The 23,899-nt window shown below is 36.0% G+C and overlaps 2 protein-coding genes across 2 annotated transcripts; both read right to left on the reverse strand.

The window, feature by feature from the left end:
* LOC102504375 (olfactory receptor 5M8) lies at positions 1–930 on the reverse strand. The gene has a single exon (XM_014552462.2). It carries the CDS (start codon positions 925–927, stop codon positions 1–3), a length of 927 nt encoding a protein of 308 aa, XP_014407948.2. The 5' UTR covers positions 928–930.
* A 9,065-nt stretch (positions 931–9,995) lies between these two features.
* On the reverse strand, positions 9,996–22,063 carry LOC102524060 (olfactory receptor 1030). The gene is made up of 2 exons (XM_014552468.2): positions 21,442–22,063; positions 9,996–10,937 (listed from the first exon to the last, which is right to left on the reverse strand). The coding sequence occupies exons 1-2, from the start codon at positions 22,030–22,032 to the stop codon at positions 9,996–9,998; spliced, it is 1,533 nt and encodes a 510-aa protein (XP_014407954.2). The 5' UTR covers positions 22,033–22,063.
* Between the last annotated feature and the right edge of the window lie 1,836 nt (positions 22,064–23,899).

The raw sequence follows: 23,899 nt of genomic DNA on the forward strand, positions 1-23,899 counted from the left end.
TTAGAACCCAAATGTAGTTAGAAAGCAGTTTTCTGTGGAACAGTTCTCTGATGAAAGCTTGTTCCTAAGACTGTAGATCATGGGGATCACAGTGGTGTAAAACACGGCCAACATTTTCCCCTGTGCCACGGATTCCTTTGAGGGCGGTCTGAGGTACATGAAGAAAAGAGTTGCATAGAATATGGTGACAGCTGTCAGATGAGAGCTACAGGTAGTGAAAGCTTTGCGCCTTCCTTCTGAAGAACAAATCCTCAGGATAGCGGGGAATATGTAGCTATAGGATATGAGGATGATAAGGAGAGAGTAGGTGAAGTTAAACCCAGCCACAACAAACATGGACAACTCTTTGTTGTAGGTGTCGGAACAAGCCAGCTTAATCAGTGGCGGGTCAGCACAGTAGAAGTGATTAACTTCACTGGGGCCACAGAAGACGAGGCTGTAGGTCCACATGGTCTCCATCAGGCCAGTGAGTGCCCCATACACATAAGGCACTGTGATGAGGGAGGTGCACACGCTCCCGGACCTTTTGCTGCCATAAAGCAGAGGGTTGCAGATGGCCATGTACCGATCCAAGGCCATCACAGCCAGGATGTAGATCTCCACAGGGACCAGGGCAATAAAGAAGTAACACTGCAGCAGACAAGCAGAATAGGAGATGGTTTTCCTCTCTGATAAGAAAATCTCCAGCAACTTTGGAGTCACGTTGGAAGAGAAGCACAGATCCATGACGGACAAGTGGCTCAGGAAAAAGTACACGGGCGTGTGGAGCCGTGCATGGACCCGGATGAGGACACTCATGCCAAGATTCCCTGCCACCGTGGTCACGTAAATGGCCAGAAACAGCACAAAGAAGAGAATCTGCAATTCCAGGCGACTGGTCAGTCCCAGGAGAATGAACTCAGTCACTGAAGTGAAGTTTCTTCTCATAATTTTCTTCAATGGGAAATGACAACTTTGGATCAATACAGAATTTTTTTAAGTGGAAAAATATCATAGAATCTTAGAACATTTTTTTTCTCTGCATTTTTTGCTTTCATTTTCTATGACTTGTCTTTGTCCTAATAGACCCCAGACATAGTGGTTAATTAGAACAAGATCTAATTAAATGCTAGCAAATATGCTCAAGCTGACTCTGGGTGTCTGCCATTAGACAACTTCAATTGTTTTTCTTTGTTAATTTTTGTTATTTCTCTTAGTCTATTTATCTTTTTGGTTTCTGTCACATTTCTTACCCATTTCCATTTCTACTCTGTCTGCTCTCCATATTTTACTTAACCTTACATCAAATTTCTCATCCCAGGTTTTGCCACTCAGTGTCAATAAACAAATGGACCCTCACCACTTATCTAATTGAATTTACCAGATAACTTAATTAGCAGTCGAGAATCTTGTACCAAAAGTTCTTTTTCTGATAACAATTAAAAGATATATCTTAATTCACCTTTGTAGATATAAAATCTCAGTATTCCTATTTTACAATGACTAGGTGCTAGTTGGGGGGAAAAAATAAAAGAAGAGATAAATCTTTGAAAAGCCAAACAGTTGCAAAACTTTTATCATGAATGGGAACCAGTATAATGTACCGGAAAACTTTCAAAAAGTCTTCTAACATTTTTCCACTTAATTCAATAAACTGCAACAAAGTTAATTTTTCAGTCACAGGACCTGAATTAGACCACAGAAATTACTTAGTCCAGCATGTTGCTTCAACTGTGAGAACAGACTGAAGGGTCATGTGGCAAGACAGACCTACAGGCTGGGATTTGACTGGAGTCTAAACTAGAAGCAGTACCTCCCCCATATCTGTATTAGTTTTGATCCTTGGATCCAGAGTTGGTCTTTATGGGGCAGCAGTTAAGAAACAAAGCAAAACCAAAGTAAACAAAGCAAACAACCACAACAACTTCCCTTTTCTTTGGTTATTCTCAAGCTAGATTTGCTACCACCTGAGAGTAGGTCCCAGACAAGAGAAGGTAACTAAAGGGAAATGTGCAATTTGTATCTGAACCTTTATAACACAGGCTTGCCCTCCTCTTCCACTTGTCCGCCTGCCACTGGCTGTGATAGGGATGGAGTGCTCAGCCATCCCGGATCATCCGGATGAGATGGTGGAAAAAGCAGATTGAAACTCCTAAAATCATGGCAGGGCTGAACTTGAGAATTTCATGTAAATGAGAATTGAACTTCTAACTTGTTTAAGTCATTTTCTTTCACTCTAGTGGGAATTGAAACTTGTCCAACGAATGCAATCAGTGCTCAGGACTCCCATAAGACTGACTGCTATACAAGCTAAATCTACATCAAGTGATAATTGTTAGTTAAAATTTAATTAATCCCTCAGAGTTTACACCCAAGGACCATGCTATGACTACTTTAAAACTGTGATAACAATGCTCAGGTAGCCCAGATGTTAGCCTCTTGAGAGCTTTCAAAATCGCCTTCAACCTCTTTTCTATCCGTTCCATGCCATTTAGACGTCCAAAATGTACACACACACACACACACACACACACACACACACATTGCAATTCTATGGAATGCAGGTGAAAGATAATATTTGTCACAGAAAGAATAAAAAAATAAAATGTAAACATTAGACATTTATTCTCTAAATTCCCCACTGCACCCTAACACGGGATTTTTCCCCTGGCTACTTACAGTATTTGATTCCATATTTAATCCCCAGCTTCATAACACATCTCCAATTTCTCTTATTTTTCCTCCCTCCTATTTCTTATCTCTCTCTCTTATTCCCTGGAACCACCTCAAGTACTGCTTATTTCCTCTTCATACTATTGTAAGCAGTTCACCTTTTGCTCCAGTGTGTGTGCATGGTTTTCCCTGCAGAATATCTCACTATCTGTTCCTCATCTCCCAGCAGAGGACACCGAGACATCACATCGTACCCTCTTGTGTGTTCACATTCTTCAGTCTTGCCTTCTTTAAAAATGGTCTACCAAGGTATCTTGGTGCTTTCCTGTGGGAGCCCATGATTGGGTTAACAAATTGTAAGGATCCCAGCCGCTTATCTTCTTAAAGAAGATGCACTTAGCAATGGCCTTGAGGTTTTAACAATGACCCAGGCCCCGGGCTATAAATGCTTGGCATGCCAGCTGTTAGTCTTCTATCCCCCAAACAGCCTTGGGCTGGAATGGTAAACAAGTTATAAAAAGCTGCGCTGCGGACTCAGAGGTGAGAAGGTAAGATCCCCTGAGGGAGCAACCTAAGACAGGCACAGCCGCCTGAGTCCAAGAAAAATCTTGTCAAGCAGCTGATTCCCATACGTTCCGCCCTGATAAGCTGAAAGACTCAACACGAACAGGATTCCCCAAAAAGGGTCTTCTGACCTTGAGCCAAACACCAACAACAAACAAAGCCTTTGTACTTATTGTGATCCCACCCTGTCCTTCCCTAATTTCCTGCTTCTGACTGTACTCAATAAATATAAGAGATTTGAGAGGCTCACAGAGTTGGCTCCCGACTCCCTCTCGCGCTCTTGACTTTCCCCCAGTCTTGAGTAAATCGTTCCATCTCGGTGGGACTTCTGCTGGCCAGAACCCACAACTGGTGATGAACCCACACTTTCCAAAATTTAAAAAATACATATTTTGTAGTGAAATATTTCTGATCTCCTTAATACTGATATTCACCTCATAAATTCACCTTAATACTGATATTCACCTCAGCACATAAGTCTTGGAACTGAGCAGATTTCATCTGAAAAATCACAACTGTGGTACACATAAGCTCTATAATTGTGCAGACAACTTACCTCTGTAAGTCTCAGTGTTCTCACCTTGGAGATGTTGTCCCAGGGGCTTTCTTTGAGGATTTGAAATGTTAGAATGTGTGTAAATATCTGACCATGTGTGAGGCAAAAAAAAGCCACATGGAATTTTTAGTTTCTGCCTTTCCTTTGTTTAGTATTTAGAAGAAATAAAAATTCTCAAATTATGAGCATTAGTACTTCCCGTATAATTAACCCTAACCTTTCTATGTAGTTTTTTAACTATCTCTAACCATGCATTTATTCCTAGCAAATAAGAAATTGTATAAATACACTAGTTAAGCTAGTTCCTAACACACACAAAATAGACAGCCCTGCTTATAAAAATGTAAGATTAACAATGGTGGCCATTTATGCAGTCACTGTCTACCTTGGTTAAAAGAAAGCATTGCTCTTCACAGAATTCTTGTCTCTCACGTTGAACATGTTAAAACATGTTGAACAATGAAAAAGTTATATGCCCCTTATATGCCCCTCATGGTGCTACTCAGGTTAGAGTATTGATGGTTCCTACCTATATCAAATTATGTCTAATTATGTTGGCAAAGCTCTCCCTTCACTCCTCGTGTGATCCAGTTTACTATTTAGCCTCACCTCTTCTGGATTTTTTGTCTGTAATTGGTGTCCCAGGCACAACCAAGCTATTCTCCCTTCCATCAGTTGCCTCTTTCTTTAGAAAATGCTTTTGCACCCAACCTCTACCTTTTGAAATTCTATACAACTTCCAAAGCCCAGCTCTATGGTCATCTCCTCCGGAAGAACTACCTTAAAAGCCTTAGTCAGAATTAATTTTTTCTTCCTCTGTGCTCACAAAACAATTTTTTTAATACATTAGCAGTTTCTCTTATCCTAGGAAGTCTCATGGTAAAACAGTTGTGAGGTTTTTTTTCCATAAATAAACATCACTCTTTATAGGCAGTACGCATATATTAAATCATTCTTAAAAACTACAGTGTCTTGCTTTTGATAAACCTTAATGACTTTAAGCTGAGTTAAATTAATATGTCACCACAAGCATATTAAGATATTTCTATTAATTGAGATGTAAAATAAGATGAAACTTGTCCTCAATATAGTCTTGCCCAGGTGAAACAGGCTGCCATTAAGGTCATTAAATAGAGCAAGTCTTCTAGGAAAAAATCCATTTTATTCTATAGATCTCTCAAACCAAGACCATCAAAATAAATATAAATTTTAAATATATTGCAATTCCCAAATCAATGGCTACCTAAACATGCATTCTGATTTGCTAAACTCAGGAAAATTCATTCAACAATTGAATTACCATCCGACATCTATTTGTAGAATGTGAGACAGACAAGATTTGTAAACTGAGGAATCAAGGCTTCAGAACCAAAGATTTGCAGTAAGTCAATAACCTAGCTATTATTCTTGACTCTTGTTTGAACATTCTTTGAAAATTCATAAGATTTTATTCTGTTATTTAATAAGGAATCACTTCCTATCAAGAAAGACAAATAAAAACATCATGTTTATAATATTTCATACATAAAAACATGATCAAATACGAACCTTTCAAATTTTTCATATAGTGATTCTTTATGCTTCTGGGAAAAAAACATCTATGTAGTAATTCAACTATGGATTTCTTCATATTTTCAAATGTTACAGTTCTCTTTCTATTTATTTGTCAGTTTTAAAGAAGAGTCACAAACATATAAGAGAGATAGTATTTTAATTTTGCTATTGATTCTTTCCAGTAGGCATCATTACCTAGCCATGTTTATAAGATTTAAAAGCAGAGAGGTTTCTCTGGCTTACAGAGATTTAAAATATTGAAAATGTGTTTGTAAAAATGCAAATTTGAGGCTCCTATATACTTCTAGGCATATTCTGTAATTCCAATATGGTCTCTGGTAAATAAAAATTTTATTTGGTCTGAGTAGCTACAAAGTGGCAAGCCGCCATAATGATGTTCCATGTTGCCAGCTCTGGAGAGAACAATTCTGACGTTAAACAAGTCTATACAGAACCACTTACATAGGCAACGGACTCAAAACTATAACTACATGAAAAGCAGGTAATTATGTGGATGTCATTATCACTGAGGGCAACGGGAACAAAATATTGAGTTAACAGGAGTGTGATCACGTTATACAGTTCAGATAAGTTGGAGAAGGAAATGATCTTTTTAAATAAAAAGTTAACCAAATTGTGTGAGGTTGGCAGCTTGGCAAAGAGACAACATGAGGGCGTGATCCCCAGAGTTAGGCCTAACATTTCCACAATAAAGATGCTATAAATAAGTAGAAATAAAACAAAGAAGACAAGCTGCAAAACCGGACAACTGGTCAACCTCAGGAAGCTAAATTCCTTCACTCTTGTCTGATTTATTCTGTACATTTCCAGATGAATTCTTCTGTTTATAGAAATAAAAACAGATTTATTATGCATGAATAAATTATACATATTTAAGATTACATCAGTGCGTTTCATGTTTTCTAGTTCCCATCACTTTGTAAGACATGCTCTCTGCTTTGTAAAAATTGTCTGTATTTCTATCTATCTATCTATCTATCTATCTATCTATCTATCTATCTATCTATTTTTTAGGGAGCACAGACTATTGTCCCAGGCTAAGCAATAGAGAAATAATTGCTTTCAAACATTACATCTGACCTTATGGCATTTACAGTATCACTGGGAACACAGATTTTAGTTAAATAACCAAACTTATAAGGGTATTATATCTAAAAACTGTTAAATGTAACAGTGGAAAAATACAGAAATCTGTGAGAGGAAAATGAGTCTCAAATAGATGAAGTAATTTTCTAGTTAATAATAGCAATGAGTTAGCTTTTACTGAGGGAAAACTAAGTAACAGTCACTGTTCTAAGTGTTTTATGTATTAAACCATTTCTTCCACACAGCTTCCCTATAAGAAAGTATCATATATTAATCTTATAGAGGAGAAAACTGAGGCAGAGAGAGGTTGAGTAACTTCCTCAGTAAATCTGATTCCAGAGTTCATGCTTTTAACTATTAATTTAGTTGATAAATGATGGAGGCAGGATCTGATTACAAAGCCCACTTTATTGAACAGGCAGAATTTGCTTATAGAGTATAAAACAGGAGGTTTTCTCACAGTGGATTATATCATTCAGGGTGCATGCAGCTAGCAAATACCTGATCAACAGCGTTTTTGGAAGACAGAAAAGGATAGTTTTATTCATGACATGGTTTTTCCCTTCAAAAAATATATCAAAAAAAGTATGGTATTGTAAGAAAAATAATCAGTAACTTTGAAACCAGATACATTTGGACTTCCTTTCTAAGCTATATGATTTTAGGTTAATTAATCCATAGTCTCTGTAGGCTCATTTTTAAAATAGAAACTATAATACTGAGATAATACTGTTGGTGACCACATTAAGTGAGACAACATATATTAAAACAGTGTCTGATCTTTGGGAAGTATTATTATTTCTCTCTCTTTCCTTCATGTATGCATGTGTGAGTGTGAAATCTAAGCATTCTTCAGATATCCACTATTCCCAATAAAATATATTATATATGAATAAAAATGTTAGACTTATAGTATTATCATTCCCTGGAACATTCAATTATTTTTTTTAAATACACATAGATCAGTTTTTCATTAGAAAAACTACCAATTAGAGTCAAGATCTTTCAGATAGGTGGAAAGAAAAATATAAACTATCATATCATAACGATTGTTCCTTAGAAAAGTATAGTAAATATTCTCTATTTTTAGATTCTTCCATCATCACATTGCTTAGTTTGTTCAATAATGTAGAATCCAACAGATATACCTTTAAAAAGAGAAGAGCAAGGATGTAAGAGATGGTTTTAACATTCTTCATGAAAGACTTTATCATTAATAAGGAGATTCTCTAATTTGGGGGTAAAAACCCAGGGTCTACTGAAATAATTCATTAATAGAAAAGGTACGTCACGAGCATATGCGTATTCTATGGCCAGCACAGTGAAGTAGGAACTGAAAAATAGACTGTCTAATGCCAGCCAGTCAGTTCATGAAAGTACTCAGTGAAAAACCTCTTTTACCTGAAACTTGTGTGCGCGTGTGCAAAACCATGGGCTTCATGTTGCTAGTGTCGGTCATAAATACCAGTGACATGGGGCACTTGTATTTCTGAGCAGTACTGCTGGCTTGTAACTAATACGCTTCCTCAGAGTCACTTATCGGTCCATTCAAAAAAAGTTTTCTTATATATGCAAAAATGGAGGCACTTTGTTTACTTTCAAAATGGACATTCATTTATTTATTTTTTTTTAACATTATAATCATTATGGAAACTTTATTTGGTGCCAAGCCAAGCTAGGTGGTAAGATAGAGACATGGACCTTGAGTTAACATTTGAAATAATTTTACATAACTTTATATGAGTGTGTACTTAAAAGAAATATATCTCCAGATATTTGTTTAAGTAGAATTTGACAAACTATTAATTGAATGTTAGAAGTTACAAGAATAGTTACCTATTTGTATGTGTGTTTTAACAGAATTTGTAGGCAACCTGACTTTCAAATTTATTTAAATAACAAGCTCTAGTAGTAGAAAGGTTGAAATAATTGTATGGGATAATATAGAATCAATGAATATGAGAATGTTATTCTGCAGGAAATGCTGAGCAAAAATAAGCTCTAAGAGAGAAAGGATGCTTTGAAATACAACTGAGAAAAATATGTCAATTGGGAGACATTACAGTTTTGTGTCCTTTCCTTTTCCTTTGAAAGTAACATCTGACACTTGTTTTGATCAGACCCTGCCTGGTCTGGCATAACATTGTACTGGGAGCAATGAGTATGTTGGAGCAGGTGTGCAGAAGATGAACAGATTCTTGCCTTGTACATTCATAAGACAATCTTTAATTTACTCAAAATGAATTGATTCCTCTAGAGCATCAGCCCTTTCATTTTCTTATACTCTAGCACTTAGCAAATTGTATTGATTTTTATCTTTGCAGTTTCACAAAACTATACAATCCTAGTGCTCCTTGAAGTGTCCTTGGTACTTGGAGCAGGACTTGGCTCATTGTAGAAAATTGGCAAACATTCATCAACTTTGCCTATGCTATGTAGCTTCAAAGTCACCTGAAATGTTAACATCTTAAAAAATCAACTTGTATGTGCATCCTTTAGCACTAAAATACTTCCAGATAAGTCATCATAATTAATTCTAAAATTGGATTCATGATAACTAGTTGTGACAAAAAACAATTGTGGGTAAAATCTAAACTATGATATAAATAGCAAATACCCGTCACATCTTGGAAAATAGTTTAGAAGGCAGAGATGAAAGAAGGCATGAAAATCTTAGGCTTTAGGAGACTGGAATGTTATTGATAAACTCTAGAGTAGCTAAAATTCCTTCTGAGGCAAGACCTAAATCTTTGTACCAGCCATTCTCTGCCTGCTTCACGAGTTAATATCTGAAAAATAAGTTATTTGAAGATTCTTGTTTCCTGTTAGGACTTAAAGAGGAAGACGTCTTATTGAAAATTACTGTCACAGGTAGAGGGAAATAAATGGATGTCAGTCATGGACACGAGGCTGTTATCCTAAGTTCTGTCTCCCAGAGGTGACAGCAGGTCAACAGCAGCTGTGGTCACATCCTCTAAACCATTAAATCAAAGCCCCTGCATAGTAAATGATACAGAATTAAAACTACTAAAAGTTAGCTCATGATAGTCAACATGTGTATTAACAGTTTTGTGTATACAGTTATACATATACGGCCATACCATACACTGGTTTGTGGATATACGGAAGCTTTCTGGAAATGTAAGGAATTGTTAATAGTAATTTTGAGACGTGACAATGGAAGATCAGGGTAAGGCAGAGAAAAGGAAACATTTTACTCTTTCACTGTATATTCTTCTAGAGATGGAATGTTTTACTGTGAGAATGTATAAATTTTATAATGTAAAATAAACATATAAAGTTACAAATACCAAAGTGTGTAAAGAAAGAGAAGTGATCCCCCATATCGACATGTATAATGCCCAGTCTTTTACACACAATGCACTCACATGTCACGTGTAAAACTGTAAGTCTTCTATACCTATGTCTTTACTGTTTTGTTGTTAGACTATAGATTTTCATCATGGATTTAAAATTGACTTTTCTGTAAATGCAGTTAAAGTTGTATCCAGTTCTCATAAATATCTTTTATTTAATATTTAAAGAAAGATGCACTGTAATTTTACTTCGAAAGTACATTTCTTCTGATCACTTTCCGGAAAGCTTGTTTCACATCCTTGTTCCTCAGACTGTAAATGATGGGGTTCAACATAGGGCTTACAAAAGTGTAGAAAACAGCAATGATCTTGGACTGCTCCACTGACTTGTCCGAGGGAGGTCTAACATACATGCAGAACAGGGTCCCATAAAACACAGTCACTGCCACCAGATGGGACCCGCAGGTGGAAAAAGCTTTGCGCCTACCATCAGCAGAATGCATCTTCAGGATGGCAATGAGAATGAAGATGTAGGAGATGAGGATTATGAGAAGGGAGTTGGAGAGGTTAAATCCTGCCACCACAAACATGGAGGTCTCCTTAATGAATGTGTCAGAACAGGAGAGCCTGATGAGGGGTGGGTCAGCACAATAAAAATGATTAATGATATTGGAGCCACAGAAGGTCAAGCGGTGTGTCCACATGGTCTCCATCAGGCCACTAAGGAACCCATAGACATATGGACCAGCAATCAGGCGAATACAGACCCCTTTAGACATCTTGCTGCTATAAAGCAAAGGGTTACAGATGGCCATGTACCTATCATAAGCCATTACAGCTAACATGTAATACTCAGTAATCACCATGGCAATGAAAAAATAGCACTGGACTAAACAAGCAGTATAGGAAATGGTTTTTTTCTCTAATAAGAAGTTCATCAACATCTTGGGGGTCACATTAGTGGAATAGCACAAATCCAAGCAGGACAGACTGGCAAGAAAGAAGTGCATAGGGGTGTGGAGGCGAGAATCTATCCTGATCAGGACCAGCATCCCAAGGTTCCCCCCAACAGTGATCAAGTAGATCACCAGGAACAGCACAAAAAGAATGGGCTGAAGATCTGGATGATCCGTTAATCCCAAGAGAACAAATTCAGTCACTAAGCTGGAATTTCTTCTGACCATTTTCTTAGGTGCAGGCATTGTTCACTTAGATGAATTAAAATAAATTTAGAAGTGAATGAGAAGTCCATCATATGCTTCTTGTCTCTCATTCTCTCTCTTTTTCTTCTACTCTCAACTACCCTCACACATAGCAATTATTAGGCAGAGTCAGGAGCTGTAGGAAGTAGGACTTTTAAGAAGGTCATAACCTGTAATATCTAAGTGTATAATGTGCAGATGATTCCCAAAGAGAATGGCTCCTGTGACTCCAACTTGTTGGAGAATGAGGGAATTATGAGCTAAAGTTTATTTAAAATCGATGAACCACTAACCACCACTTATGATTTACTACAGAATTATGGGCTTTATCATTTTTTCCAGGAACATTTCGAGACAAAACAGTGACAAGTAATAGAAAACACTTTTGCAGTTCTTAACAGTGTGTGCATATTTAGAAGTCTGACCTTTGAGAATCGCACTCATTACTTGCTGTAATAGAGAGCTCCAAATTACAGAGATTTGAAGAAAATTCTCCAGGGCCCATTTTACTACTATATCCAAAAAATACAGGAGATTGTGGTATTCCTGTGTGAAAAGACCAAAGATAAAGACTCCAGATTTGGAAATAATGAAGTCCTGTATGAATTAGTCATGAAGGAATTTTCACTCAGAAGAGTTTGTGTGAATAAAGCAAGAGAAACTTGGATAGAGGAAAAGGGAAGTGGCCAAACTTAGATCACAGTTTTCTTTGCTTATTAATTAATTTATTTATTTTTCATTTATCCCAGAAAACGTTTAAGGAGTTTACAGCACACAAAAACAGTTGGCAAATCTGAGCTATTGTTGGAACACAAATTTGACTCTAAATTTTCTAACAGCACATATGAATAGTTCAACCATCTTCGTTACAGACTTATAATGCCCAGAAGTTATAAAAAGAAACGAATCAGGGGGAGGGTATAGCTCAAGTAGTAGAGCACATGCTTAGCATGCATGAGGTTCTGGGTTCAAGCCCCAGCACTTCCTCTAAGAATAAATACATAAACCTACTTACCTCCCTCCACCTCCCCCCAAGAAAAAAAAAGGAAAAAAAAAAGAAACTAATCAAGAGAAAGAGAATTAGCCTTAGTATAGAGTTTAGGTGACATTAATTATAACGAAAGGATTACACTTTCAGATAAAATTATCATTTTAGGTAATATCGATTATAATGAAAGAATAGACTGAGAAATTCTTGTGCCAGGAGTCTGGAGAATATATTTTCATTATGGATCCTCAATGGGTTCATGTGTTATTTTATAAATGATACAATAAATAAGATAAGGAATCAAAACTGAAATGACTATGGGAACCAATCAGAGAACAAGAGTGAGTTAAGTGGGTTGGGTATAAGAGTGAACTCAAGAAAACTAGAGGGTTATTCCAGACTAAAGAGTCAGCAGACACAAAGGCCAGTTGACTTTTACCTGTATGGTAATGTTGGCCCTGTGTTCCAAGATCTTACACATCCAATTTTAAATAGATATCAGAATTCATTATTATTATTTTTATGTGAAACTTATCAAATATAGTGTTGGCAATAATTCAAGTTTTAAACCTATCTTTACCCAGAGCATAACAAAAGAAATCTGTAGGCTTGATCCACAGAGATTCAAATAACAACTCACCAATTATATTTGCAGTATCTAAGCTGTTCCTAGAGATTGAACCAAGTACCCTCAGAAGTTACCTACTTTGATCTTGTAATATTTTTATGATCCTGTATGAGTTAGTCATTATAATAAGATAATCTTTGTACATAAAGAGCAGTCAACACTATGTGTATGCAAATCACTTTGCCAGGGAAATAAAGATAACTGGTAACAGTGCTTAACTTGAAAGATCTGGTTGGTGCCTTCATGGGGAAGGAGATATATGAAGAGAAAACTAAAGTTAGAAGTAATTAGTTCAATAACAAGATTTGAACACAGTAATTAATTGTGCTCTGGAATCAGGACATGGATCAAAGAATGATAACCTTCATCTAGGGCTTGAAGGATAACTAAGAATTTTCTAGAAGGACAAGTGTAAGGAGGACATTTAGATAGGATCAAGAGTACCTGCAGAGACAGAAAGCTTTCAAGAGAAATCGAAAATATCCCATCTCCACGTAGGGCTGATCTGTTGTGTCAACTAAAACATTTTAAAATGGCAAGTAGCCAAACAAATTGACAGTCCCCGTAGAAGGCCGAGAAGTGTGAATACCCCTGACAGATACAAGGCAGCATGTTTTTGAATTTGTTTGGAATGTACGTGTTTATGTGTGTTACATCCATGTTACGGTGATGCATGTGAACAAAAATTCCCTGTAAATTTGAAAAAGAAGTAATTTGCAGGGCTTAAATCTACAGCTTTGGCCTTTGGGAGGAAAGTACAATAATCAGAGAACTGGGATTTATAAATGACAGAAATGCTCTTTCCAGAACACTTTCACCAGAACGATGAGTCCATTTGGAAAACGTACACTTAGTATACGAAATCTTCCACTTTAATGGCATAAGAAATTTCTATGATGAATTCAAGCTAGTTGCATTAGAGCTAAAACCTTTTTTACCCCCAACTGAAAGTAAGCATCTGAATGACTTTGGAATACTTGAAAGAAATTTAACTGAAGATTATGCTTTTGAAGAGTGTGTGCTGCTGGGATGTGTCAGAGGCTCATGTTTAATGGCTGGGGGGATGGCTTTTGTTAGCTCCTTACTTAATTTTTACTGCACCCAAAGTGCCCTTGTACTTAGAAATATTGTTTATTTATTTGATACTTATACAGTAAGTATCAAAATTTTTCTTCCATAACTCTTTCATCTTCTAAATCCTTTTCCAGCATACAATACTGAATAATTCATATTAAATTATTGGAGAGATTGCTGAACCTATTTAAAAACAGCCATGAATATTTTGATCTCTGTAAGAGAAATATCACACACAAAGAATTAATTAAACTTTAGGGAGGTAGGGAAACAGACACTCTTCTAAAAAGGGTTTTTCTTGTGACATTGGTGTCCAGTTTGAAATCTCTGGGTCATTAGTAGTCAGTGTAGGTAGCAATGAGTTTTTTAAAGTCTGTGTTCTTTATTTCAAGAACTATAACGGAAATAAAACTCCACATTAGTTTTCATTGACTCTCCAATATCAAATTGCTTTCTTTTGGATTGGAATTATAATAAATAACTAGCTAAAAGAGAAAACATAGATTTGATTATACTAATGAATTTGATTCCCAAGGATATTGATACTCAGTTTTTTTCTTTATGTAGAGATGCCAGGAAAAAAGCATTAAACATAATTTAGTTGGAATCACTGAGCAAAAAATGAGACATGCCATTTATGGTAAATTGGTCAACATGATCAATATTTGGTGAAAATTTGGAGTTCCAAGAATTTCCTCTTCTCCTCCTCAAAAAAATCAATCAATGAAAGTGCAAAGCTCACCTTTACAAGTGTCACTGGTACCTGAAATGCTACTCATTTAAATATTTATCGAGGAAAAGTTTTCCCTTCTCAGGGTTCAATTGACATGCAAGTGTATGATGTAGCAGAATAACAATGAGCTGCTGTCACAGTCACTAGTTATCCCCTGTGCATAGGGCCACCATTCTGTAGTCCCATAAAATGGATTGAGTGGGAGAATAGGAGATATTGAACCCAAGAAAGGGATCACAGAAAATAGATGTAAGGGCTACTGAAGTTTGGTTGCAGTCTAGAAACTACCTCAATTTGTCATAGAGACAGGTAAGTCTGCAAGAATAGCAGGGCAAATAGTGATATTTTAAGGTAGGCAATGAAGAAAATGGTCCGTAAGTCATGTGGTTGGTGGAGCCATGCATCTCAAGTGAATATAAATTTCCCTGGAAGGAGCACCTTCCTTGTCTACTCTACCATAATGAGCTCCAGCACCTTCCACCTACCTCTCCCTTCCAACATCTCACAAATATAAGGGCAAGGTACATTGCCTGATTACAAAGCATGAAACTAAATTATAGATCATGCTACACATTGTAGCTTCGTACTAGCCAATGGTACACCAGTAAAAACTCTTGTGCGTCTTCATTTAGAAAAGATTTTTTATCTTATTATTAGTGATTTTTTTTTTCTGTGGACTTCAGAGTCCTCATTTATTCAATATCAGACTTTGACTAAATAATTTTTAAATTCCCATTATGTGTTACATTCATTTATGTAGTTACAAATCCTACCCTCATTACTAGTCATGTGTCTCTTAGTTAATATGTCTCTCTCCCCATTAATTTAGAGAGAGATTTGTAAAGTTCTATGAGGTTTTTTTTTTTTTTTTGCTAGAATGAGTATAATTCCTGCTTGAGGTTGTCTGTTTCTCTTTTGAATTATTCCATAAATATTTTTGAGGGGGAAAACTATTCTTTCAACAGATATTATTCTAAAAATGTTTATAAGATTGTCAAGTGCTTACTGTAATATGGTTATTCAGTGTGTTAAATTATTGAATGAATGGAAAGAATGCTATTTGTAAAGGAAAATGATTAGTGTAAAGACACGATTCCAATAAAATGTTATATTTTCTAGTGACCAATCTAAATAAGCAATACATAAAGACTAATTTTAATTGGCTAAGAAATTAAGCTCACATTCAAAGCTGTTTTTGTTGTCACTAGACTCCTACTGATGAAGACCCAAAGGTGAAACAAGAAGAGAAAATGCAAGAACAGAAGTCAGAATTTTCATCCCTACCTGACCCAAGGAAAGATTCTCTCTTGAGACACTAGTGGTCCAAGTGATGAGTTTCTGAGAATGATTTATACCCACCTTGTAATTGGGAGCTTTTACCCCTAAAGCATTTTCAACACACTCTGGAGAAATAATTATAATGTTGCTGTAAGAGAAAGCTCCAGGGAAAATAGTAATTATGTGGAGTCATACTCATTGGAGTCTGGGGATTGGCACAATGGGATTCATCAGTTTGTAATCATTTTGAGCTGACTACTTTAGGTGATCAGGAGTTTATTCTCATGGAGTTTCTGCATCATGGATCACCACTTATTCTAATAAGATCAATAGAATAATTAATAAAGATATAAAATGATTACATAATTCATAGACAAGGATGTTTCTGTGATATCATCCCAGTCTGAATCATGTTTTGTCAATGTCTTCTACAAAATTACTTTTGAGTAAATGTTTGCTAAATAGACTTTCATATCTAGAATAAAGTGGTTAAATGATAAAACCCGGCGAGTAAAATCATTTGGACATGATATCATAATGAATTGTAGTAGAGTGAGTTTAAGGTGTTGGGCCCAAGTGTTGGAAAGTAATATTTTATGGAAAACCTGGTGAGCATGTAATTTAGCAGTATTTTATTTACTTGAACTCATGTGAAATACAAAGGCTAAAAGTAAAAACAGTGTGTCTATCTTTTCTTTCTATTTACGAAGTATTCGATTATCCTCTGATCCAAGAGGTACAAAGATAAAAATGATATAATCATATTCTTAAATAGTTATTAGTGTAATTGTGAAGGCAAAAGACGTGAATCCTTCCATGGTGTATTGAATCAAAGCTTTTACCATGATCTACCTCTAGATTTTTTTTCTCACCCTCGTCAGTCTGCTTAGCCATTACTGGTCTTGTGAGAACCTCTTTCAGACTCAGGCCATTCCCACAGCTCTTGTCACTGCCTTGAATACTGTTTCTCCCTGACTTCCTCAACCTCTTGCCTACCCATCATTTAAACAACTTAAAGGTCAATTTCTCTACCCAAATGAAACCTGCTCACCACCACAATTATTCCAGCTTATCTTACCTTGTTGTTTCTTTATGACATTCCTTACAATCTTAACTGTAAATATAGTGCTTTTTTTTTTTTTTTTGGTAAGATTTGTTTTCTTTTCCAGACTACTAATTCCAAGAGGATAGGAAACTGTGATTTCATGTTCACTATATACACAGCGTTCAGTACAGTAATGGAAACATGCTAAGTGCCACATAAATATTTATTAAGGAAATTTATTGAAAAAAATAGAGCAAGATTTCACCCACAAATGTGTTTTGTTTTTGTTCACATGATGTTTTCAAACTGACAAATTTTATGTGAATTACAGTATTATGAATTTTTTTTTTTTAAATCGGACTAATCTGACTCCCCATGGCTTGCATTCTGGCATGGAAATAACATGACTAAAGCTGAGCAGCAGCTTCTTCCATTAAAAGGTAAATGCACTATGGTTTGTCAAGAGCTGTTAAACTACTTATTATGATCTTCTAACCCTCATACCAACTTCACAATTTATTTGATTTTTTGGCCACAATATTGAATATAGTGTGAGATGCACTAAACATTTTAGTTACAAAGTAGAACAGGAACACAATGGAGAAAATGATTACTTCTACTCACAAAAGTCTAGCAATGTAACTCATAGGTGATAGCTTCATATACACAGTGCCTTGATCAAGTGAGGAAGACAGAACAAGGCATCTTTCATTTATGAGGGTAGAAAGTCATGATTTTCAACTGTCATAATCATATCTGTTCTGTGTGAGTTTATGTCAGTTTGGAGGAAGAATTGTCTTTGGCCCTTGAAATCACACTGTCATTAGCCTGGTACTTTAGACAGTCTGATACCTAATGAAACAACCCAGATTATGATAACAGATGGGTGGGTAAATGATTATGGTATATCTTAAAAATGTAATCCTATTCAAAAGATATAAACACCCCATTGTCCATAGCAGCACTATTTACAATAACCAAGATGTAGAAGCAAGTGGAATGTCCATTGACAGATGACTGGATAAAGAAGATGTGATATATGTATACAATGGAATACTACTCAGCCATAAAAAGGATAAAATAATGCAGTTTGCAGCAACATGGATGCACTTGCAGATATATCATTCTAAATGAAGTAAGCCAGAAAAGGAAAGAAAAATACCATATTATATCACTTATACGTGGAATCTAAAAAAAAAAATGAGACAAATCACTTGTTAACAAAACATAACAGACTTACACACATAGAAAACAAACTTGTGGTTACCAAGGGCTAAAGAGGGGTGGATGGATAAATTGGGAGTTTGGGATTTGCAGACACAACTACTATATATAAAATAGATAAACAACAAGGTCCCACTGTAGAGCACAGGGAATTATAATCAATACCTTGTAATAGCCTATCATGAAAAAGAGTATGAAGAGGAATATATATATATATATATATATATATATATATATATATATATATATATATATATATATATATATATAATCTGTGTGTTTGTATGTATATATACATACAAACACACATACACATATATATATAACTGAATCACTATGCTGTTACACCAGAAATTAACACAACAATGTACTTCAATTTTTTAAAAAAAAAAATGTAATTTTATTCAATAACAGAAAATATGTCAAATTACTGGCCCAACCAACAACTGGATAATTCCCAAAAACATTTTGTTAAGTACAAGAACCTACATAAAAATGGCTATGCATATTTTGATTTCATTTATATGAATTATAGTTAGGAAAGCAGATCTGTGGTTAACAAGGGCTGGATATGCAAGGAAAAAACTGTCCACAAAGGGCTAAAAAGGAAATGTGGGGAGTGATGAAAAGTTTTGTATCTCAACTGTGGTGGTAGTCATATGGGTGCCCACATTTGTCAAAACACATTGAACTGTGCTTATAGTGAATACATTTTATTGCAAGAAAACTACATATTAATAAAATAAAGCTTAAAAAATCTTATAACGTTTTTATTATTACCAACCAAATGAAGTTAAATCACTTGCATAAAGGACACATATCAAATTTTAGAAAAGAAATTTCAAATTCATTTGTGCCCTATTATAATTATACACTTTCTCCACAGGGAGCAGGTTTTTTTGTGAAGAAGTGGATGTATCAATTAATAGAATGAAAAATAAAAACCATATGATCATCTCAACAGATGCAGAAAAAGCACTTGACAAAATTCAACATTCCTTCAACATAGAACTCTCCACAAATTGAGTATAGAAAGAATATATCTCAGTATAAGGACCATCCATGGCAAGTCCACAGTTAACATCATTCTCAGTAGCAAAATGTTGAAAACTTTTCTTCTAAGATCAGAAGTAAGACAAAGGTGCCCAGTATCACCACTCCTAGTCAGCATAGTACTAGAAGTCTGACCTAGAGCAATTAGGAAAGAAAAAAGAGCATCCAATATCAGAAAGGAAAATATAAAATTGTCTGTTTGCAGATATGATCTTGTAAAACCCTAAAGAGTCCACCCAAAAACTATTAGGACTAATAAAAAAAATTTCTTTTTTATTGCAGGATATAAAATCAATATGCAAAAATCAGTTACATTTCTATATACTAACAATGAACTATTTAAGAAAGAAATAAAGAAAACAACCTCACAATAGCAGCAAAAACAATAAAATACTTAGAAATAAATTTTAACATGTCAACAGATTGTATACTGAAAACAATAAGCCATTGAAGAAAAAACTTGAAGATGACATAAACGGAAAGATATCTCATGTTCATGGACTGGAATAGTTAAAATTGTTAAAATGTTCATACTACTCAAAGCCATCTACAGATTTAATTCAATCCCTATAAAACTCCAATGGCATTTTTTTCAGAAACAGAATAAACAACCCCAAGACTCATATGGAACTACAAAAGACCCTGAATAGTCAAAGGGATACAGAGAAAGAACACAGCCAAAGGCATCACACTTCCTGGTTCCCTGATTTCAAATTATTTTACAAAGCTGTAGTAATGAGAACAGTATGGGACAGACATTTAAAAATGTACACATTGACCAATGAACTGAAAGCCCAGAAATAAACCCTTACATATGTGGTCAATTAATTTTTGAAAAGGGAGCCAAAAATATTCAATAAGAAAAGGATAGTGTCTTCAATGAATGGTGTTGGGAACACTGGACAACCACATGCAAGAGAATTAAACTGAACTCCTAACATACATCATTCCCCAAAATTAATCTGAAATGGATTAAGGACTTAAACATAAGATGTGCAATGATAAAATACCTAGAAGGAAACATAGTGCAAATACTCTGAATTTTTGTCTTGGCAATGGCGTTTTGTGTATGACAACAAAAGACAGGCAACAACAGCATAATTAGACACATGAGACTACATTCAACTTAAAAGCTTTTGCACAAGAAGAGAAACAATCAGCAAAATGAAAAGGAAACCTATGGTTTGGGGAGAAAATATTTGCAAATATTTTTTTAACCAAAATATTTGTAAACCATGTATAATTAAGAAGCAATCACATGTATTCACAAAACTAAAAGTGAAACCCATGAAGTTGAATTTAAAAAGTAAAAATTTAATTTTTAAAAAAATAAGCAAAGGACCTGAATAAATATTTTTCCAAAAGAAGACATACAAACGGCCAACAAGTAGATGAAAAGGGGCTCAAAATCACTCAAAGAGATGAATGGAAATTAAAATCACAGTTAGATATATGTTTACATTGTCAGAATGGCTGGTATCAAACAGACAAGTGATTACTAGTACTGGAAAGAATGTGGAGAAAAAGGAACGCATTACTGACGGGAAATGCAGATTGGTATAGTCACTATGAAAAACAATACAGAGATGTCTTTAAAATTCAAAAATAGAACTAGCGTATGCTTCAGTAAATGCATTTCTGGACTAGAAGTATATCCAGAGGAAATAAAATCATGATCTAAAAGAAGTTTTCGCTCCATGTTCATTGCAACATTATTCATCACAGCCAAGACATGGACACAACCTAAGGGCCAATCAATAAATTAATACATAAAGATGATATCATACACACACACACACAACATTGGAACATTATTCAGCCTAAAAATAAAAGTAAACTGCTATCGGTTACAACATGAAAGATCCTTGAGGTCATTCTGTTAAGTGAAATAAGTCAGACAAATGGAAAGAAAAACACTGCATGATCTCACATTTATGCTGGTCCACGGACAAAGCATTGAGGGGTAAGAGCCTAGACTAATAAATGCAACTCATTTTCTCTCAGACCCGAGGACATCTGAGGCATATCCATAAAGAATATGAAAACTCATCATAAAATGCAAAGATATTTGAGCCAAGAATTTAGAATTTATGGTTTATTGGAAATTGGAGGTGTTACCACCTTAGTGACCATATTTCATCTGAGGACTCTCTTCAGTGCTCGTTTTACGTCTTTGTTCCGCAGACTGTAGATCAGTGGGTTGAGAACTGGACTTAAGAAGGTGTAGAAGACAGCTATTATTTTGGATTCCTCAACAGTCTTCTCTGTTGGTGGTCTTACATACATGCAGAAGAGAGTCCCATAAAATAGGGTTACAGCCAGCATGTGGGAACCACAGGTGGAGAATGCCTTGTGCCTTCCCTCTGCTGACTTGATCTTGAGAATGGCAGCAATGATGAAGGCATAAGACACCAGGATGATGGTGAGGGAATTGGAGAGGTTGAAGCCAGCTGATATGAGCATGGCAAGCTCTTTGACATAAGTGTCAGAACAAGAAAGCTTAATGAGTGGCGGGTCAGCACAGTAGAAGTGGTTGATGACATTGGATCTACAGAAGTTCAAGCGGAAGGTCTGGATGGCCTGGAACAGCCCATCTGAGAAACCATAGACATAAGGGAATGTGGCCAAGCAAAGGCAGACACGCCTGGACATCTTAACACTGTAGTGCAGAGGGCTGCATATGGCCACGTAGCGGTCATAGGCCATTGCTGCCAGCATGTAAAACTCGGTGAGGAGAAGTGCTATGAAAAGGTAACACTGTGCAAAGCAGCCAGCAAAAGTGATGGTCTTCCTCTCTGACAACAGGTTAGTCAGCATCTGCGGGGTTGCGTTCGAGGTGTAGCACAAGTCCACGAAGGCCAGGTTAGTGAGGAAAAAGTACATGGGCGTGTGCAGGCGAGGGTCCAGTCTGATCACCAGCACCATGCCCAGGTTGCCTAGGAGGGTGACAAGGTAAACGACCAGAAACAGCACAAAGAGCAGAGGCTGGAGCTCTGGGCAATCCGTGAGCCCCAGGAGAATGAATTCTGTTATCGCACTGCCATTGGTGATGGGCATTCTCTGAGTCTGTGCCTGCACCTGGGACAAACGCAATGAAAGCAGACGTGAAGGTGCAAATTGCATTACTGACTATTGAAATGATATTCCTCTCCCCCTCCAGATACTATCCCAAATAAATACTGCCGTAACCCGATGCTGTACTTCTACTGAGTCATCATTTCCGTTCTCAATATACTGCACTATTATATTTACCTTAGGTTCACCTGTACCAGTGGCTGTACCTACTGATAAGTATACTTACACCTAAGCCATTATCTAAGCTGTCTATATACCGATCTACTATTGTATTTCTCTCTCTTACCTGCAGGCTGTACCTATGGCTGTACCTGTAGATAACCATAATTATACCTACAGCTGTTACCTATCTGTACACCAGAGCTGCATATCCCCTACCTCCCTGCACTGTTTTTCCCCTGTAAGGCTCAGTTTAAAAGCCAGTCCTTTCTGAGAATGTCTCAACCCATCCCTGTCGTACATGAGTATAAATGAATCCCTCTCTACTATTTGCTTCATGCACGCCCTACATACTCTATTTTGAGCACATTATATCCCCATAATGTATCCCCTTTCTACCCATATATGAGTTCTTCAGTGCCCGGGACAAAGTCCAGTTCATTATTGTACTGTGACTTCTAAGCATATATTTATATACTGAATTGTAAAAAGGGAAAGAAAAAAATAGTATGAGCATGAAAGAATGAATTATTTGCAAACTTCCACTCATCTCTGTATCCCTACAGAGCTTTTTGTGATGTCAGATCCTTAGAAGAGTTAAGGATTTTTTTAACTTTAGTGTACAAAGCGTTTATTTGAGAAAGCTTGTTAATCAAGCAAATTGACAGAAAGTTGGTTTCAGAAAGTGTCACGTGGGATACTGGAATCTTCACGTTTAACAATTATCCAGGAGACTCTAATGAAGATGTTCCTAGAATCACACTTTAAAAAGGCACAGTCATATATGTCAAATAAATGAATAAAGAATTATCAAATCAAATGAATTCTCCCGCAGTATTTTGAGAACAGTCTACAGTAAAGACATAATGTGTTGACAAAGAAAAGAAGTAACTTTGGCGTGGTTAGTATTTAAGTTATTAATCACAATTGTATTTATCCAGTGGTATTACAATCCTGATGGATTTTTAGCTCGCCTTCACCACTTAACCATCCTGAGTCCCCTCCTCCCTTCTCCCCAGATGCTTTTATTTTTGTCTGTTCACTCTTGGTTAATATTTTTCAAAACCTGCACAATTCTTGCTTCATTTCTACGTTACTTTATTATAAGTTTTAGAAAGATAGTGACAAGTTTTTTTGCACCTATATCTCCTTTACCAAGAATGTTATGTGCTTAGTTAATATTTGCTGAATATGCTAATAATAGTTACTGAAAACAGACAGTGATCCTTAACCAAGATTCACTTCATTTTCTCATTTGCAAGTGGAAATAATAATATCTGTCCTGCCTCCTTCTCATGTCTTTGTGGACGTCAGACTAGATATTCATAAGACAAGTATTTCTTGGTACTCAGCATATTGTGTGATTAGGCACTTCAGTTACAAAATGAACAGAACCTTCAACAACCCCTGCCTTTGTGGCACCCACATTCTAGTGAACAGGCTGTGCTGTAAGTCAGTCCATAGTGTTTCAAATGGAATTTGGAAGACAGGAAGTTCACATTTTAATAATAATACTAACAAAATTCATGAAAAGTTGACTCTTTTAGCAACAAATTGAAGGAGAAGGAAAGCAAGCAACAAAGCTCTTTTAAGAAGAGTGTTCTAGGAGGAATAAAGAGCAGAACTATTACTGAACCATCACCACCACTCCTGGGCATATATCCAGAAAAATACCCAAAACACTAATTTG

Source organism: Camelus ferus, chromosome 10 (assembly GCF_009834535.1).
Source record: "Camelus ferus isolate YT-003-E chromosome 10, BCGSAC_Cfer_1.0, whole genome shotgun sequence".
Lineage (NCBI taxonomy): Eukaryota > Metazoa > Chordata > Mammalia > Artiodactyla > Camelidae > Camelus > Camelus ferus.

Bases quoted from the DNA above. Each gene is read 5' to 3' on its own strand.
- LOC102524060 (XM_014552468.2), bottom strand. From the start codon at position 22,032: ATGCCCATCACCAATGGCAGTGCGATAACAGAATTCATTCTCCTGGGG. The intron at 10,938-21,441 runs GCCATGCTCATA...CCTGCACCTAAG, and splicing joins ACACTTATGTCAAAGAGCTT to AAAATGGTCAGAAGAAATTC.
- LOC102504375 (XM_014552462.2), bottom strand. From the start codon at position 927: ATGAGAAGAAACTTCACTTCAGTGACTGAGTTCATTCTCCTGGGACTG.